This window comes from Hyposmocoma kahamanoa, unplaced genomic scaffold, assembly GCF_003589595.1.
Source record: "Hyposmocoma kahamanoa isolate Upper Pololo Valley unplaced genomic scaffold, ASM358959v1 114, whole genome shotgun sequence".
Lineage (NCBI taxonomy): Eukaryota > Metazoa > Arthropoda > Insecta > Lepidoptera > Cosmopterigidae > Hyposmocoma > Hyposmocoma kahamanoa.
The window spans coordinates 1912276-1927986 of NW_020653383.1; the positions used below are offsets into that span (position 1 = coordinate 1912276).

The window sequence follows — 15711 nt, forward strand, 5'->3', positions numbered from 1 at the left end:
GGTAATTAAAGAACGATTAATTTATTTACTTTTTTAAGATTAGAAGCTTTTTAATAATTTTTTAATGTTGTAATCATTAATACAAAGATCGAACACTCAGAAAAAATTCCTAAGATCAGATCGGATTCGAACCGACGTCTTCTTGCATACCGTGCCAGACGCTATACCAGCTAAGCCACGGAACGAACCAGCGGACCCAACGAATTTTTCTATGTGCTTGCGTCGTGTCTTTGTATTTGGTTTTTCAACGACTATTTTTGTCGTAGCGCCATCTATGAGAAATCTATTAAAGATTTATCACCCAGTTAGTACCTTTACAGCTACTAGTCCTGGCGAGACATGTCGCTATTCACTGTATTTTAAATTTTTATTGAATTGATATTCAATTATTTTTTGTGAAATTACTCCACTAGTTTGTTGTAATCGTTAATACAAATATCGAACACTCAGAAAAATTTTATATTATATTATGAAAGAAGATCTTTGTATTAATGATTACAACAAACTAGTGGAGTAGTTTCACAAAAAATAATTGAATATCAATTCAATAAAAATTTAAAATTTTTTAATGACTAGCCAAATTTTAAAAATTTAATTGGAATAACGTTAGAGTAGAGCACGCTTAATTTATTTACTAATAAGTAAATCCTGAAATAAATGTATTGTCAGCGTTGAAGCACACTCTGTCACGCCTCTTTTTGTTAGTAAAACTCATTTACACTGCGGACTTCTCGTACAGAATAGTTGAAGCGGTGTTATTTATTGTGTACGCCGTTTGTATTCTAAACAGTAACAAATTGTTACAGTACCTTTCGCGTACCTTCTCTATAAAACAATTTCTGTAGATACATTTGATTGTGTACTTAAAATTCCAGAGATACGTACATAGTACCAAATTTATGCCTTATTTCACTGAACAAGTTGTATTAAAACACTAATAATATTGTTACCAAACCATTGCTGGACAAGTTCAGTCACGTAGACGTCTATCAAAATTTTCTAAATTTAAATCGTTTCTTTGACCAACGAATAGACTTTCTTTCTTAAACTTTATGGCTGCCACAGGCATCGAGTACATAACCCGAAGGCTACTGGTAAAATCGTAAAAGAAGGCACCGCACAAGATCATTAGGTACTGCCAAGAGGAAAAGAAACCCTATCATGACCTTTCGCGAAAGCGTCTCTCTGCACTATTTTGATCATCAGCCAGTAGACCGCCTTGTAAAAGAGTTCGTCCAGGGAAGTACAGCCACCTTACATATTTCTGCCACCACGCAGTAATGTGACCATTATCGTGTACCGGTTTTGAATGCTGGAGAAATTACAGGCACTAGAACTTGTCAACTCATGTCTTAGAGTGGCAGTGGAACGGAAGCGAGAAATTCGCCTCGCTGCGCGAGAAGGCGGGTATACCCGGGCATTTGCGAATTTTCTGGCGACTGCGCCTCGAGTCTGTAGCATTTCGTTGACGTTTGACGTCACACTATGCCTGATTTCGCGCCAATTCCCGCGGATTCGCCAGGTGTTGCCGACGTCAGAGAGACGCCGAGAATACCGCGAAAGACGCGCGACGTGACTTTTGGCTCGTACCTAGTTTGTACGTTACACAATTGACCATAAAGTTCATTACTCTATTTGTACAATATCGTTACGAAAATTCGCTTCCATTGCATTCCACTGCAATATACATCGAGGCTTAGTTCTTTGCGATTAAACGCTCCGAGTGGCATTGTAACTGCTATGGATGGACAGGTGTGTCGTTTACCACTAGGTGCAAGACTTGTTCGTCCTGTCACTTGGGTATTATAAAAAAACCTTGATTATAGAACTGCTACTGTTTTGTCAGTCCCAGTAGTGTAACTATGACGCAACGTCTGAGTTCGCTTACTAAAATGTAAAAGTAACGGAAACAAGTGTATTTTTTATACTTTATATATATATATTATTTTAAAATTTGTTTTCATTTCACATTTCCCTATTATCCCTTTGTATATGCTATTCGATAAACAACATAAAGGCAAAACTCGGTAGAATAAAAATAATGAAATAGTTGTAATAAATTTAATTTAATGGATAAAAAAATTCAAAAACACTGCAATTAACAATAAAATTAAAAGACGAATAAAAATAACAAAAAAATGAGCACCAACGATCAGAAAAAACTTTGCAAAAAAAAAAACACAAGTTCCAATAACACAATTATCTCCAAACAATGTCTTTATTACTAAAAACTTCACATCATACCAATCGCACCTTTTGGAATGACTAACTATAAGGTATCTCATATCAAAGGTAGCAAAGTAAAATGGTTATATGCAAAAACGTTGATTGATATTAAAAAAAGTATTCTACCAAATTACTGGTTCGAACCAAAATATGCATTTCTACTAATTTACAGCCCTTTCATTTAAGGATACGTTTTAGTCGATAACCTCTTTTACCTTGCTGTCATTATTACATTTTTAGTAAAACTCTTACTTCTATGCACTACAGTAAATAACTTTTACGATTATTTGTACTGTGATGGTATAAATTTACACTGACTCACGAAATGACACTATAAAAATGTATAGTGAATATTATATCACAGTTTCTTTATGTCAACAAATGTTATGCAACATTTCGAAATACACGGTAAAAACTATAGAACTAAAACATATATACAAGGACTATTTAGTCACGATCCAAATTATTACTAGGCATTAAATATAGGTTAGGTACAGGCGGTTCCCTCCCTTCCACTATTTGTATAGAACTTAGTACAAACAGTGGATACATAAGTGAGGGCACCGACTGTACAATAAAATATTTTTAACAGACTTTCAAAAAAGGAGGAGGTTCTGAATTCGACTGTACGTTTATTTTTGTATGTATTTTACGCATAACTCCGAATCAATTGTGACGATTCTTTTTTGTTGAAAAGAGGGTACCTCAGTAGTGGTCCTATTTCAATTTGAAGAAAATATTCCACTTCTAAGGGTGGCTAACTAGGGGATGAATCTGGTTTCGCGTACTTTCCGCGATTTTTTGAGTACTGTACTGAAATTATTCCAAAATAGTTTTTAACAATGCTTGGGCAACCTACTCTACCAGACAATGGCTCTACGCTTGACATTCGTGAGTTCATTTGAAAAAACGGGGCGAAGGTGAGGTGCAGGGATATCACGAGCCGAGGGTGCAATAAAAATGCGAGTACTATTGATGGTAAGTGTGAGATGGTAATACGACTTACATTTTAAGTGGTGGATCGAAACGGAGCCCAGAGAGTTACCAATCAAAGACTACGGCCAATTTATGACGCCTTCATACGCTCAAGGACGTGATAGGCCAAGACTACCAGCGGAGATCGATGAAGAATTCTTAAGTGTTTGTGAACCCTAAAGATACATAACGACACTGAGTGGTTTTTTTAGGGGTAAGTCGTCTTTTTAGGGGTCAGTCGTCTTTTTAGGGGTAAGTCGTCTTTTTGGTTATCCAACTTTGTGATGCCATATCTAAAATATATTGAGTACTGAGTGATTCTAAAAGAAAAATAAACAACGTATTTTACTTTTCCCCAAAAAAAATTATTTTATTTTAATATTATGACTTTGGAGTCTTAATATTATTAAAATTTGGATGGTGATTAAAGTTATCCTGCATATATTTTTTAAATGTGATGACTTTTAAATTTCTTTAAATTCGTAATTGGACGAATTTTATAAAGATATTTACAATTCTAATTTATATAACAATGAAAACATTTTAAAAGTGTTACGATTTGAATTCAACCTATATAATTTCAACGTTGCTTACCTCCATCTAAGATACACGTTACACGATCTCAGTGTGATATACATTTTTTATTTTCATGTTTTGGGGCAGGCATGTTATGTTATTATTTCAAGGCTAAATACGGTAACATTATTTTTCTCATGTTGATTAAAGGTACACGATAAAAAATATCGTCCAAATGAAAAAAAAGTATAGACTTTTAAATTGAACACATTGAAGAAACATTTCATAAGTACACATTTTTTATCACAACACTAATTGCCTAGATCATGTTATATAAATTATTTTATAACATTTACGCGCTCGTGTTCAACGACAATCTTAACTACAATAATAAAATCACCTCATTATAACGATTGACATCCCTCACTCTAATAATTTATTTGTGATTCCACGGCTGCAGTTAATCATTTTTCCCCATAGTAATTTGCCTAAAATATAAAGACATAATTACAACGAATAAATAAAACGTCTGTGTAAAACATTTCAAACAACGAAAGAAAATACTATTGCACGGTTATACACTAAAGTACGAAAATTATCTTAATGAACTTTTCTATATTGCGGCAATTTGAAAAACTATCAGTGTTGTCCTTGGTACTAACTAAAGTCTTTACTCAATAGTGCAAATAAGGTCATCGCCCTCGAGTTTCTGTCCATTGGTGATGACGACGCTTTGGATGACGCCCGCTTTCGGAGCTTGCACGATCATTTCCATCTTCATGGCTGACAGCACTGCTATTGGGTGACCCTTCTCCACTTTATCGCCTTCTTTCACTTTGATTGCTGAAAGAAAAGGACTTTGAAAGCCATGTCTAAAAATTACACGATCAAGACTTTCAACTTCAACGTCAACTTTTGACGTTTTGATGACCTCAGTGGCCGAAAAGGCGCCTGGATACGTAGGTCTCGGGTTCGACTCCCGGTAGGACCAATTTGGGAATGAGCTTTTCTTAATTGGTTCTGGTCTGGGTGATCCGGGTAGTGCTTCGGAGGGAAATTCGTTACCCTGGTACTCATAGTACAGGAATTCCTTAGTTTGAGACCAAGCAATTGTGTGGTTGTCTAGCACATTAGTATTGTTACTACATTAACTCTTCTCCGGAAAACGGACCACGTAAAAAGCGGATTAAAACTTAGAAAGCATTGTTAATTAATTTTCCTATATTTCAGTATCTCGGACCATGGGTTAGACCATGGTGCGAATCCTTCAATACTGAATCTTATATTTCTGCCTCATGCTGCTAAAAATACGTACCTGCGTATATATATTACACAGGTTTAAAACATTCCCTTGTTAGGACTCCTAAATAGACGAAGATGAGTAAAAATCAAAAGGCATTACATAGCTTATTATACAATGGTTAACTTACTAAGCACTGTTCCTGGCATCGGTGCTCCAACTTGATTTTTATCTCCCTTCACGGCTTTAGGGTGTATCTTCATTTCCTGTAGTACGAAATGAAATATATTATTTATTATATGTGACGCTTGGGTATATTTCTAAAAGGTCAAAGCTGAATTATGTGACAAAATAGTTATTTGTTGACAAATTCGAAATTATTTTTAATTTAATGAAACTATATAACTATGCACATACTATTAAAAGTGTTTATCCATGTCTATAAGAGACAATTTAGATATAGAACGAGAACATAGAGCGTTGTCAGTCAGGTGCAACATATTGGTCCGTAGGTTCGCTCAATGTGCGATGGAAGTAAAAGTAACGCTGTTTACAACATATTGTCAATCATTTTACACTTTTTACATTCTCAGGAGGCTTACAACTCTCTACGTATACAATATAATAATGCTTTTAGGGTCTTATTGGGGTTGCCACGTTTCTTGTTTTATTATTTTTTTAATGCATACACTCATAGCCCCGCACTAGGGAAACCCTGTATCGCGGGTGCCATGAACACACACATAGACAACTACAAATCACACCCAAACTCACGAGAGAAATAAATGTAGGCCATACAAATATTTCTCCCGGTCCGGGAATCGAACCCGGCACCTCAGCGTGGCAGTGCAGCATGGTAATCGTTCCGCACCGGAGGCAGTTTAGCTAGTTTTGTACAAATGCGCGAACAAATGGTTTCCATGCGAAACAAATGCGCTTCGATTCTAAGCAGACCACGCGCCAGCTCGAACGGGATCCTGAACATCATTGCGGACAGGTGGGACAGTCCCATGATGGAGTGATGGGTGTGGGCGCATGCGTGCCTGTACCTCGCCTTTTAAAATAAAAATTAACATTCGTTTTTAAGAGATTATTACTAAACATTATGGACTAAGTGTCTGAAATAAATCATTATTATTATTATAAGAAACTTTACCTTGCTAGCATTCTCATCCCTAATGAACACGGATCTGAGCTGTCCATTGAGTTCGAAGAAGACCTCGCGCTCGCCCGCCGCTGTCATCTCGTCGGACACAGCCAACGTCTTGATGTCGAGAGTCTTGCCTCTCTCGAGATGCACTTCGATCGTTTCTCCCACCTGTAAGCGTCGGTTAATTCATCGTAGTCATATTTTGGTCTTCTATCTTAGGGTGGTTACACACGGCAATCACCTATAAATCCCAGTCGCGCGCTTGCATCGAGTTTGCATCGCTGCTTAAAGTCGCGCGTGTGTGTAAAAGTAGACGACTAGCGACTGCATCGCGTTTGCATCGCTGATAAAATTCGCCGTGTGTAACAGCTCTAAATCACGGTGCGAAGACAATCTTTCTTACAATAGTTTGACTTAGTGACGAATTAATTATAATGAATATTATGATGTTTCACTACTATGATATTCTAATAATAATGATAAAATACTAATATTATGGTATTAACAGTTACGTCCTATAATTGTTACCATCAATAGATAAATTATGAACATTGATTGGGAAGGAACTGTCTCCCAAGGCACCGATGTATATGTACCTGCTTTTGTATCAATAAATGTATATTTCATTTCATATTTCATTCATTTATTTTTTGTGAAATATAGTTCATGAAAGATTTTTGCCCGAAGGGTGTTTTATATCGGCGGGCGATTCTGCGACCGGTTACCTGACACCAGATTGCGCCACACGTTGCCGACAAGTGCAATTCATGTAGATGAGTAATTTAGTTTATTATATTGCTATATCATATTGTATATATGTTAGTCCTTAAGGTGTTTAATATAAGAGTTAAGTGGCCTGAATTAAATGACTAAATAAAATAAAATAAACAAATTACTACACTATTTTATACTTTCTTATAATTATTAGTACAAAGATCGAATACAAAGAAAAATTCTTTCAATCTTACAGGACTTGAACCTGCATCTGTGCCATAACAGGGCGACCGCTCTATCAACTGAGCTACAGATCGAGTCAGCAGATCTTACGAAATTTGATGTGCTTGTTACAGATCTTTTAACGGATTTTTTTGCCGTAGCGCCATTTGTGATAGATAAATGATAATGAAATAATATTTGTTTTATAGAAATAACGTGATGTTTCTATGTTGCTACACCGGTGACCCCGGTGGCAATAGACACTGGTTAGGTTAGGTTAATATTTTTCTTTGTGTCTGTTCAAATTTTGTGTCAATAATAATTACTTCGTTCATATAAATCGTTCTTTTTTTATGAAATACAGACACTCAACAATTACCACATTACAAGCGTTTTTATATGGTACAATTATCAAAATAAAACGTGACTACCGTGGGTCCAACGAGGAAGGTCTTTGTATCCAAATGCTTGACAGGTCCGTATTTGTCGCGGATCCTGAAGAAGTCGTTTGCGACTTGTGGGTACATCGCAGCCGACATCACGTCTTGGTCGGTGACCTAGAAAAATAAATCCAAATCATCAGAAACATGATCCTGACATCTAGGATCCGATATTTAGCGTAAGGTGAAAGCTTTATAATAATTTACGAAACATGGAGACAGTTCACCATATTTCTTCCTCGCGAATTCACGTTTACCGAAAAAACTTACTCACTTCTTTTTAAGAACAATAATTTTATTGTATTAAAAGAAAAAATCGGAACAGCAGAATTTGGTCAAATTTATAAAAAGTTTTTTCATACAAAATTAAAAACATTTTATTCAATTTGACCAAGTTCTGTCCCAATTTTTTCCTTCCTATATAATGAAGTTATCCCTATAAGAAACTGAGTCCAAAGTATTAAAAATTTTTTTTTTATTATTAAGTTTGAATTTTATTAATTTTGTATGAAAAAACATTCTATTAAATTTGGCCAACTTCTGCTGTCCCAATTTTTTGTTCCTATACAATGAAATTGTCTTTATAAGATACTAAGTTTATCAGCATTACAGTTAAAACTTAGTCGATTTTATATGAAAAAACATTATATTAAATTTGACCAACTGCTGTTTTCACAAAAGACTTCATGGCTCCTGAGACAGTTTCGGTGTAGCTCCTATAGTTTCGGATTTCCCCACAACACACATTAAAAAAACACACTGTATACTTATACACGTATGATGGTTTACTTACACTTGGATAGGTTTCTGAAAGGTCTTTCTTCAATTTCTCAAAGTCCAAAGGTGGCAATTCCTGGCCTGGGCGTCCTTCTATTCTCTTCATATCCTTCAGCACTTTAGATCTGTTAAAAAGGTTGTTTTTATATTATATAGCATTGTTTGAACGTCACAATACAGGGATACAAGTCTACTAATTTTAAATCGTCAGTTGTGCGATGGAATGTCAATGGCAGGATTTTGTGCGTTTGGTATTCTGCTTAAAGTTAAGGTAGTGATAGATAGATAGTTTATTTGCCAACAAAGCACACACATTACACGAAATACAAAGACAGACCAAACAATGAAGTAAATACTTAAAACGAACAAAAACAGGATTATATAAACAACAAATACAAAAATCAAGTCAACTTATAATAGAAAAATGTATCATGTGTGCTGCCGTGGCGCATAGGACGCAGCTCAGCGCAAAACCGTCGCAAAAACGACGCGCTGTTTTTCAGCTACCTCCCAAAAGGTTACGCGGAATATTAAAATGTGAAAAGAAAAAGATTGTTGTCTGTGCAAGTTAGTGGGCTGTGTACACGAAGCATAATGTGTATGAAGTGTATCAAGTATGTACTTACGGAGCATTCAAATAATAAATTACAACCTTAAAACAAACAATAAATTATAAAACAAAAGAGAAAGAAAAAAAATTTAAGTTGATTATTGTGTGTGATCAGTATACAATAAAGTATTAGTTACTAATTAATTTACTTGCTAAAATATTAGTGGTTTGGTAGTGGCTAGCCATCGAGCTATTATTCGACTGGCATTGTGTTTTTTTGTATTCTGCTTTTCAATGGCGAGATCCCTCCGTCCGAAACAATTACTGGTGAATAAGTAATATCTGACCAAATCATGATGTCAAGTTTGAAAATTCATTCGCGTCACGCGTCTTTCAATTTGGTCGGGTATTACTTAGTTGACGTTGAGTTAATGGATTCGGGAACGGACGGACGGAGAATCAGAGTAGAACTCCAGGTCGATTGTTGTCTACAAATTTATTTGATATTAAAAAAAATGCATTTAATTTGAAGACGAAATTGCTGATTAAACGAGATCAAAATTATCTTAATTTAAATATGCATAGTAATTGGGTAACCGATCACAAGCCCGAATTTATTTTTTCCGAAATCGAATTTTCATTACCCCGAAAACGACGTTACGAATTAACGAATGATAACGAAACCGTTGTTCTTTAAGGATACGTTGGATGTTTATCTCAAAGACACGATCAGGTTCGGTTAGGTTAGGTTAAGTTAAAAGAAACAACATTTTCCCCAATTTGAAAATTATTTTCGAGGTTATGAAAATTCGAGCAAAGGTTATTTCTGGAAAATGTTATTTCGGACTTCTGATAGGTAACCATAGTAATTGCTATCGTATTTAGTAAGGCAACATCAATCGTTAGTGATTGAATGAATGAATGCCATCATTGCCATTCAACTATATTTTAGTAGAATATCCAACATTATCATAATTTTCAACATTGTTAGTGAAGTCTCAATAGAATTACGATGATTAGTGGTTTTTAAGAAAATTAGCACTTAGCAGACCTGAGGCCCACATTGGGAATGATGATTAATAATTACGCATGGTTAGACAATTTATCACTTTACCTCAAAGGTTCGGGGAAACCACCATGAGGAATGCCAATAGCACCCTGCAGGTATTCCACGACAGATTTCGGAAACGAGAGCTCCTCGGCCTTGGCTTCGATATCCTTAGCTGTCAGTTTGTTCTGCACCATGAATTGAGCTAGATCGCCCACTACTTTCGAAGAGGGCGTCACCTTGATTATGTCTCCGAGTAGAAGATTTGCTTCTCTGAAAATGTAGAGATATTGGTATAGAGAATATGTAAAACATAAAACCAATCTTAAATATTACTGAAATAAAGCTACAAGGTCTTACGGACTGTTAAAAATTTCCGATAAGGTGAAAAAATCCGCATATTGTATAAAAAATATACCATGCGTGTTGAGGTACAAATAATTACAACTTTTTAATAATAAAAAAAAAAACTCAAATATTCGTGGAATTACAAAACTCACTAGTTGTATGTATACAGAGTAGAACCTAGACGATTTCTACGGGAATTGTTTTTTTTTTAATTAAAAAATAATTGCGCATTTGATAGAAAGTGACAATGAAGTCTACGATGGAGCATGCCGACCTATAAAGGCGTAGCTTGGAAACTATTATAGATAGTTGGGAGGTGCTCTAAAGGTCAGTTAGAGGTTAACGTTTCTCTCCTGTTTTCAAACGCCTTTTAAAACCACCTGGATTCAAAAGGCGTCTAATAAGTTCACATGTAACATTTTCTGTTACCCATATTACAGAACCTTACATATGAGGCACACTACTACCAGGAGGCTGATTTTAAGTTCATAGCCAAAACAAATTAGAACTATTTGAATATAAATGAAAAGTTTTACCTGTATGCCTTCTTCACTTCTTCGAATTGGCTTCCAAGTCCAAGAGAGAAGGCCTGGAACTGCAGGTTAGTATACTGTCCTCCGGGTATTTCGTTTAGGTACACGTCGGCATTGCCAGATTTCATCGTAGCCGTGCATTCGAAGGGACCGTACAATGTGCGCGCTTGTTCCCAGTACGCAGAGTACTCTGATACAGTTGTTAACGGGATCTCTGTGGAAAGCAATGGGTTTGTTTCAAATAATTTCCTAAAAGTTTTTAATTCAATGATAATATACTAGACAGCCATACCAGTTTCCTAGCTTTAAGAGATGCCTCATGAGTACCAGAGCAAAGCATTGATTCAGAACACTTAGACCAGACCCAATTTAGAAAAGTTCATGTCCCAAATTGGTTGTCCCGGGAATCGACCTAGGGACCTCCTCATCCAGCGCCCACCGTGCTAAGGATTGGACACCGAGGTCCTTTTCAACCAGTTTTTATAAATAACACTGATAGTCACTTCCTTCACAGATTTAGAAAGTTATAGTTCTATGCATAATAATTTAAGTAAGTTTAGGTTAGGTAAAATAGCAGATTTGGGCCCCGGTCATGCGTCCTCAGTCTGTTCGCCAACAAAGACTTACTGGTATCGAGTGGCGTTCCCTGCAACGAAGCAACGAGGGCTCCCATACTAGGCTGACTGGTGAGGCCTGACATGGAGTCGACGGCGACGTCAACCACGTCGGCGCCCGCCTCGGCGCAGGCCAGCATGGACGCCACGCCCGCGCCCGATGTATCGTGCGTGTGCACGTGGATCGGCACGTCGGGGTGCTTATCGCGGATTGCAGTGATAAGCAACCTTCAATTACACAGATATGGTAAAGAAAAAATGCATAGCAACCACAGAATAATAACACAAGTAGTGTAACTCCATATAAACGAAGTAGAGCGACTTGTATGTGTGCACCGTAGATGGACGCACACATTCGCATCAACTCGCGGTGCACTCGCGTTGCATAGTGCGGACCGCACGCGTCATTATTTTTTTTGATAATATCTAGTGACGGGACGAACAAGTTGTGCGCCTGATGGTAAGCTATACGCCTGTCCATAACAGTTGCAGTGCCACTCAGAGCTTTAAATCGCAAAGATCTGAGGGGCACTGCCACTGCGCCCGTCACCCTGAGACATACGTTGACAAGTCCCATGTGCCTGTAATTTCACCAGCACCCTTACCCTTCAAAACCGTAACACAGTAAAGCTGATATTAATGCTTTGGGGCAGAAATAGGTAAGGTGGCAGTACTTGCCTGGACGAACTCTTTCACAAGGAGCTCTACTGCTACTAAACTAAATTATAGAACTGAAGCGTTCGCTCGGTGTTTAAACTATTTAATATATATTTTTCACCTCACTAGCTCGGAAAGGCTTTCTTTCTCATTAGAAATCTACGCGCAAAAGCGTTTTTGGAATTCGAACTTGACGATGAACTGTGGTGCACCCAAATTTTTCTTTCGATGAAAAATAAACATAATGACATGTTCAACTACGCGATTTGAAGTAGATTATTTATGTAATATAAATCCGTTGGTATATTTTATTCTTATTATTGTTGACATTAAATTGGCAACGATAACTAATTTTGTTTATAAATACCTATCATTTTCCTCGCTACAGTGAGGCAAACGTTGTGTTTCGTTCCGCAGCAAAGTTGTTTTGCGACACGTGTCTTGAAACCCTGCGCCCTGAACCCTGCGCTCAGAATTCTATATTTGAACCACTCGCTTCGCTCGTGAATCAATCTTCAGCTCCTTCGGTTGCTCAGGTTTCAATACAAACACACTCGCGTCAAACAACAACTTTGCAGCCTTGCATAACACAACTATTTGTATGCCAAATCTATATACACATATTTTTTTATTTTTAAATATATCATTATGTATATAGAAACTCCAAGGAGATACCAATCCGCGGTGTTGGTATAAAAATACCAATATGTAAGTAGGTACTGGGTTTCACAAATGTTATTTCAATATAGCATGAGAATACTGTGAATAATATCTTAATTTTTTCAAATTATGTTTATAACCTGTAGGTACAATTAAAATAATAATGTGGCAACCCCACAATGCGAGCCGCAAATGAACACACCGAACCGGTGGGAGTTACACTACTTGTCTTGTTACACTTTTGTTAACACCAAGAAATCTTACTTGGCAGCTTGCGGCCTTAGCAATCCAGCCATATCCTTAATAGCTAACACGTGAGTTCCAGCTTTCACAAGCTCATCAGCGAGGTTTAAGTAGTACTTGAGGTCGTATTTCTTCTTGTTAGGGTCTGACACGTCGCCGGTATAAGAAATAGCTGCTTCGACTACACCCCCCGCTTTGCCTGCAGCGTCCATGCCGATGATAAGGTTTGGAAGGTAGTTGAGAGAGTCGAACACGCGGAATACGTCCATGCCCGCTTTTACCTGGAAACGTGTGAAAGATAATTAATATGACCTCGTTGAAGCTCTTTATTGAATAGCAAAAGTAACCCACCGTTTAATATGTTGTTGAAACTTTTGTCTGACATTATTATGAACAAGATAATGTCACGGAGTTTTTTTTTATTTCATGTGACGGAATGAACAAGTCGTGTGCCTGGTTTAAGCGACACCCCATTTCCATAGCAGTTGAAAGACCTAAGGGACACTGCCACTGCGCCTGTCACCCTGAGTCATAAATATGTTGACATGTACCCCATGTGCCTGCAAGGTCGCAGTATTTCTCTGGACGAACTCCTTCACAAGGAGCTCTACTGCTACTACTATTATTACAATAAATTTCATTATACATTATATGGTAGCAAAAAAGCTTCAAAGTAAATACAAAACATCGTCACTTGCTTACATAAGTATACGGGTAGCTTTATATCTTCCTTTTCATTGCATTACAAAAATAGTAGTACAAGACTTTTTTGCTAATGAAAATACATACGGCCATATCACAGAACTTGTAGACAGCATTGTCAGGGTAGTTGGTGTAGCCGACGGCGTTAGCACCTCGCAGCAACATCTGGAACGGGATGTTGGGGATCATCCGACGCATGTCTTCCAATCGTTCCCACGGGCATTCGTGCAGGAATCTGTGGGTATATAAAAAAGGGAAATACTAATTATGAACCGAGTTGAAACGTGAAAGTACATTTAAAAATATTTGTGTATTATCTCTTTCAAATACTTATTAAATAGTAATCGAACATAGCTTAAATATTAATGTTTGTGAGAGTCAGAAGCCTAAAGTAGAAGAGCTCTGTCACTTAGGAATTCTGGTCCCCGTCTCTTGGTTGAGCAAATTGTGCACTTAAGATTATTATACACAAATGTCATTGGGCAGTAATTGAATAAGTTAAGCGTGTGTGATGTGTGTGTGTGTATGTGTGTGTGTGTGTGTGTGTGTGTGTGTGTGTGTGTGTGTGTGTGTGAAACACAAGAAAAAACATAAGTTAAAAGTTTTATCTCAAACAAATGTGACCGAAAATTAATCTACTGATGTGCGTGCAATAGTACTTACTTCATGTACAGCAATCAAAGATGTTTACTAATATCTGGTTACGAACACTGGTCGGACCAGTCTTTTTTCGTATCTTTGACAAATGACGTTGATTTTCTGTATATTTTGTATACTAACCTAAGAGCAACGTCGAAGGTTGCTCCTCCCCAATTTTCAAGCGAATACAAGTTGCTGAAGTTATGAGCGACATAAGGTGATACGGCCAACAGGTCATGTGTCCTCACTCTGGTCGCCAGCAAGGACTGATGGGCGTCTCTGTATGTGGTGTCCATAAGAAGTAGACCCTTGTTCCGTCTAACAGCTTTGGCGAATGCTTCAGGGCCACCTTCGTTGAGGATCTGCTTATATCCTTTCGGTGGTTGGACCGCTATGGAAAATATTTGTGAATTGAGCAGTAATTCTACAATTTAATCGTTCATTGGCGTGGGTCATCGGTATGTACAGGCAACTGAAAAAAAAAGCCTTAAACTGCTTGGAATTATCTCGTATAGGTACGGGGACGAGGCCAATGACAAAAGGCCAGTAAATTTTGTAATAGGCGCACGACTTGTTCGTCCCGTCACTTGATGTTATAAAAAAAAATTAGGTCCTTACAGTAAGTAACCAAGGTATCAGTACGGACATGGATCTTTCTATTGAAAGATTGCTAAGCGGTTCAAACTTCACTGCAAAGCAGTTCAAAGATTGGTTTAACAAAAACTTCGAAAAGTAAATTAAAAATGGACTTATTCAAAATATTAGTATTACTGCGTTATTTACTAAGCTACCGAAAACTTTTATGCAAAATGAATACGGAAACGGTCGAATGAAAAACTGAAAGTTCCGGCATTTAGTATTATTACTACTCTAACAACTTACTTTGAAACCTAACCTATTGATAGCTATTTATATAACCTATTTATCGCAAATCATCATCATCATTCAGCCATACGACGCCCACTGCTGGGCATAGGCCTCCCCCAACGATCTCCACGACGATCGGTCCTGCGCTGCCCGCATCCATCGGCTTCCCGCGACCTCCACCAGATCGTCGGTCCACCTGGTGGGGGGCCTACCCACTGAGCGTCGTCCGGTGCGCGGTCGCCATTGAAGAACCTTTCCGCCCCAACGGCCATCGGTTCTCCTAGCTATGTGCCCCGCCCACTGCCACTTCAGCTGAGCAATTCTTCGAGCTATGTCGGTTACCTTAGTTCTCCTACGGATTTCCTCATTTCTGATTTTATCACGCAGGGAAATACCGAGCATCGCTCTCTCTCAAAAATCGCTTATCGCAAATCACCTATTATTAAATTCAAAAAGTGACCTTATAAACTTCGTAAGTTTTGGTACTTGTAAAACTATTCGTTCATTCGGAAATACTACAACAAGTAACAACATAAGACATATATCAGTAACTTAGTTTTTGCTATGATTATTAATACAAAGATCGAATC

The 15711-nt window shown here is 37.4% G+C and overlaps 1 protein-coding gene across 4 annotated transcripts in view; it reads right to left on the reverse strand.

Annotated features, from left to right (window-relative positions):
• Window positions 1–2924: 2924 nt before the first annotated feature.
• Window positions 2925–15711, reverse strand: part of LOC113239708 (pyruvate carboxylase, mitochondrial) — a 33838-nt gene continuing 21051 nt past the window's right edge. For all 4 annotated transcript variants that reach the window (XM_026476798.1, XM_026476797.1, XM_026476795.1 and 1 more), the window contains 11 exons: window positions 14396–14645; window positions 13703–13850; window positions 12935–13194; window positions 11367–11581; window positions 10743–10953; window positions 9925–10131; window positions 8277–8385; window positions 7475–7600; window positions 6114–6275; window positions 5148–5223; window positions 2925–4560 (listed from right to left, as the gene is read on the reverse strand). In XM_026476798.1, the coding sequence (XP_026332583.1) occupies window positions 4388–4560; window positions 5148–5223; window positions 6114–6275; window positions 7475–7600; window positions 8277–8385; window positions 9925–10131; window positions 10743–10953; window positions 11367–11581; window positions 12935–13194; window positions 13703–13850; window positions 14396–14645 (1937 nt within the window). In that variant the 3' untranslated portion in view covers window positions 2925–4387. The remainder of the gene's footprint in view (window positions 4561–5147; window positions 5224–6113; window positions 6276–7474; window positions 7601–8276; window positions 8386–9924; window positions 10132–10742; window positions 10954–11366; window positions 11582–12934; window positions 13195–13702; window positions 13851–14395; window positions 14646–15711) is intronic.